Source organism: Austrofundulus limnaeus, unplaced genomic scaffold, assembly GCF_001266775.1.
Source record: "Austrofundulus limnaeus strain Quisiro unplaced genomic scaffold, Austrofundulus_limnaeus-1.0 Scaffold12, whole genome shotgun sequence".
Classification (NCBI taxonomy): domain Eukaryota; kingdom Metazoa; phylum Chordata; class Actinopteri; order Cyprinodontiformes; family Rivulidae; genus Austrofundulus; species Austrofundulus limnaeus.
In genome coordinates, this window is record NW_013952414.1 from 4524635 (window position 1) to 4528016 (window position 3382).

At 39.3% G+C, this 3382-nt stretch overlaps 1 protein-coding gene across 2 annotated transcripts in view; it reads left to right on the forward strand.

Annotated features, from left to right (window-relative positions):
* sema5a (sema domain, seven thrombospondin repeats (type 1 and type 1-like), transmembrane domain (TM) and short cytoplasmic domain, (semaphorin) 5A) overlaps window positions 1-3090 on the forward strand; it is a 178351-nt gene extending 175261 nt beyond the window's left edge. The window contains exons 16-17 of one of the 2 annotated variants that reach the window (XR_001309788.1): window positions 390-623; window positions 1793-1877. Coding sequence is in view for 1 of the 2 variants with exons in the window: in XM_014002365.1 (XP_013857819.1) it covers window positions 1793-1912 (120 nt within the window). In the remaining variant the exon portion in view is untranslated. Of the gene's footprint in view, window positions 1-389; window positions 624-1792 lie in introns of both variants that reach the window. The other variant, XM_014002365.1, reaches the window with a different exon arrangement.
* The last annotated feature ends 292 nt before the right edge of the window (window positions 3091-3382 follow it).

The window sequence follows — 3382 nt, forward strand, 5'->3', positions numbered from 1 at the left end:
TACTGAGTTTTGTGAATTGTTATTAAATGTTTTATTGTTACTTTCACCTGTTTGTTACTTTCAAATGTTTTATTGTTACTTTCACCTGTCACTGACTTAATCGTTTCCCATAATAATATTTTTGGATTCTTACTGGCTGAAATAATTTGATTTTTAAAATATTGTTGTTTGGCTTTGCATAATTCAGCAACACATTTATTTTGGTAACTGTTTAAACGAGACCGATTTTCAGAAGTTTTTGATATTCTATTAGTKTATGAGCTCAAGCAGAAGTCTGTGTTTAATAGTAGTTTAATGTGCATTAAATCTTCTAAGCCTCCTTTTTAGACAGAATGTGACCTTAGCATTTCTTTGAGGATGATTCTTGCTCGTTCCTCTCCTTCCTGCAGCCAGACGTGTCGGTCCTCTTGCCTCTGGACGACCCCGCCATRCACCAGCCTCTCTCTGCTAACATGGGGGTGTCTATGCGTGGACTGGAGATTTTCTACTAACCTCTGACCTCTGCGACATTYCCACCTCTCGACCCCTAACCCAACAACTCTTTGACCCCAGTCAGTACTACTTCCTCTTCCCACAACGTGCCCTGCCCTTCCACTTCCTGTGGCACTTCCTGTGTCTGGCAGGTTGGAGTAGTTTCTCTTTTTTTTGTCTGCTCAGACCTCCTTCATCCCTCCATCACGACTGACTCCCTTCTCCCTCCCGGCTTATGAGAAGGCAGTGTATCCCTCCCTTTTCGTTATACTCTAAACATTTGCATGTTTCCTTTATTATTTTTTTATGCTTGTCCTTCATGTTTTGTTCAATCAGTTAATTTGAYGAGTTGAAAAGGAGAACTTTAGCTTATYAACCTCCTCTGTTTCCTCTCTATCWCTAAWGGCGCTTTAAAGTTACAGCAAATTTGGTCTACCGCACCAAAAACTCAAACTTAATCATTCTTAAGCCAATTAAATGTGTTTAAAGTAAGGAAAAGACAGAGTAGATGATGCTAACAAGCATGGCTGCACAGCTGTTTAAAAGCAGCCAAGGGCCCACCTGCAGAGATAGATGACGGTCTGCGGTGCTGCAGGAGAGTCGATTACTTTCCCTTTGTGTGCAAATCACATAATGGGAACGCAGCAGAACATATGAGTTTTTTGCTCAGCGCACTTGTTCCACATCAGCGTCAGTCGGAAGCATCCATCAGCTGTAAATGCAGCATCATCAAGTGTTCAATTATGCCGCCCCGAGGGACTCCCATCACACTCCTCCACCACCACAGACTGGATATGTTCCCRTCTCTATTTGGCAAATTGCTAATGTTGTATTGAGCAGCACGTCAGAAGCTCATCCCATGTTTACCGTGTCGTGCAGGGACAGAGAAGATGCCCCCATGGCTCTCCCTTATTGTTTAACAGAAATGTGACTCTCATTTGATCGATTTTTATGGCTTTGGTTGTCCCGGAGGAGCAACAATCCAGATCCATAAAAACTGCTGATGCTGGGTATTAGAGATGACAGAGGTGGACATTCGAATGTGTATCAGAATAATTTCACCCCATGGTGACTTATCATTTTTCCAGCCTGTTTGCAAATGCTTTGACCTTGCTCTGTGAAATGTACATTTCATTCACCGAGCAGCCTCCCATTGATTTATGTTGCTCTTTTTGGATTTACTTTTACCTTGCCATCTGGGCTGAATAATCACTTGATCCATGTGCTGCAAAAAAAAATACTTGACTGCCTTTTATCCATTTTTATTTTTCCTCTCCATGTGTTTTTTGTTTCACTTCTTTTTTTGTATTATTATTTGCAGGCCTTCAACAAAAACAACCTGCTTCTGGAGGAAAGAAACAAGTACTTCAACCCACAGCTTGCCGGGAAGACCTACACCAACGCATACTTCACCGAYCTGAACACCTATGATGACTATTAACCCTTAACGCCATGCCACAGAGACCTTTCCCCCGTCGTCCATTCCGACTGTAATCTTTTCTTTGTGCTTTGTACTGAGATTCGTGACACCATGCGTGGGACAGCCCCGCTGTGAGACTCTATGGCAGCTGGTATGTAATGAAAACAAACATTTGCCAACAGGGGGAAAAAGCCCATTCTCTCTCAGGTGCCTTGGGGTACACTTGGAATACTTAACATCATGCTTAGACTCTTCATTGAGAAATGGACCACTGGATCTCCAATGTGGACAAAAAAAAAAGATACTGCTAGAAACGAGATTCTCTTCACTTTTCTTCGGATGCCTCTAAAACTGATGTGTATTTGTAACGATGGGAAATAACCACAAATCGCTTTGCATGACTTCATCTGATTGTGTTTCCTCTGTTGTTCCGTTCAGTTTTTTTGCATGACGGGTTGCATTCCAGGGGTTCAGCGGCAGTTTTTGCTTGTCTTGGGTGTCGGTTTTAGTCTTGGAAGTAAAATAAAAAACAAAGGTAGTGTTAATGCCCGGCGGCGTTTAGCATTTACTGCGGCAGTAAACTCCAGATGAATCAATATCCGCCCACAGTCATAGAATCAGGATGTAGATATTTTAAGTCTGTGGTCAAGACTGATCATGTTTTCTTTTTTCTTTTGCTTTTTGTTTCTTTAGCAACTAGAAAAAATTAGCTATCAATGTAAATGTAACTTTTTTTTCTTATGATTTTGTACAGAAAATTATGTTTAATGCCTACATCTGTAGATTTTCTAAATACATTTATTCAGTGTCTCAAGTGTTKGAAGAACATGTTCTTTTAAAAAGAAAAAGCTGTTTTACATGTGCATTTTAGCAATTTATTGGGMGTATTTCATCACATGTCAGGTCATTGTACCTTTTATATATTTTTTGTAAAAAAAGAAAAGAAAAATGTTTTTTGAATTTTGATAGTGTTAACTCTTAGTTTTAGAGTTSAATATGTGTTTGTGAAAGCAGAATCTTAACAGCATCGACTCTACAGATGGAGCATAGCAAGAAGTGTTTTCTTGAATCCCATCCCATTAACTGTAAGATTTCTTTTCAGAAAAACCTTTGGGTTGTTCATCGGTTCAGTTGCAGCTAACTATTTTTATATGTTTGCTTGTGTTGAGTGCATAAATTAAAAACTGCTTCCTACAAGATGTGAYGAGTACAGATGTGATAGTTTGCACTTTCATTGGTAAAGCTTTCACTTATCAAGTTTATGATGATGAATAAAAACTTAAAAGTTTGCAGTTCCTACAAGAATGCAGTGCGAAAGCTTAMGGCTGAAAGATTTTTGCTGAATAGCTAAAAAAGGTGAAGCTAGCCTAAAAAACAGCTTTAAAAATAGYTAAAATTAGCATAAAGAAACAGAGAGATTATGCTTGCTGAATTTAGCRGAAAAAAGCTGAAAGTAGCACTAAAAGACGAATTTGGCTAAAGAAGCTCAAA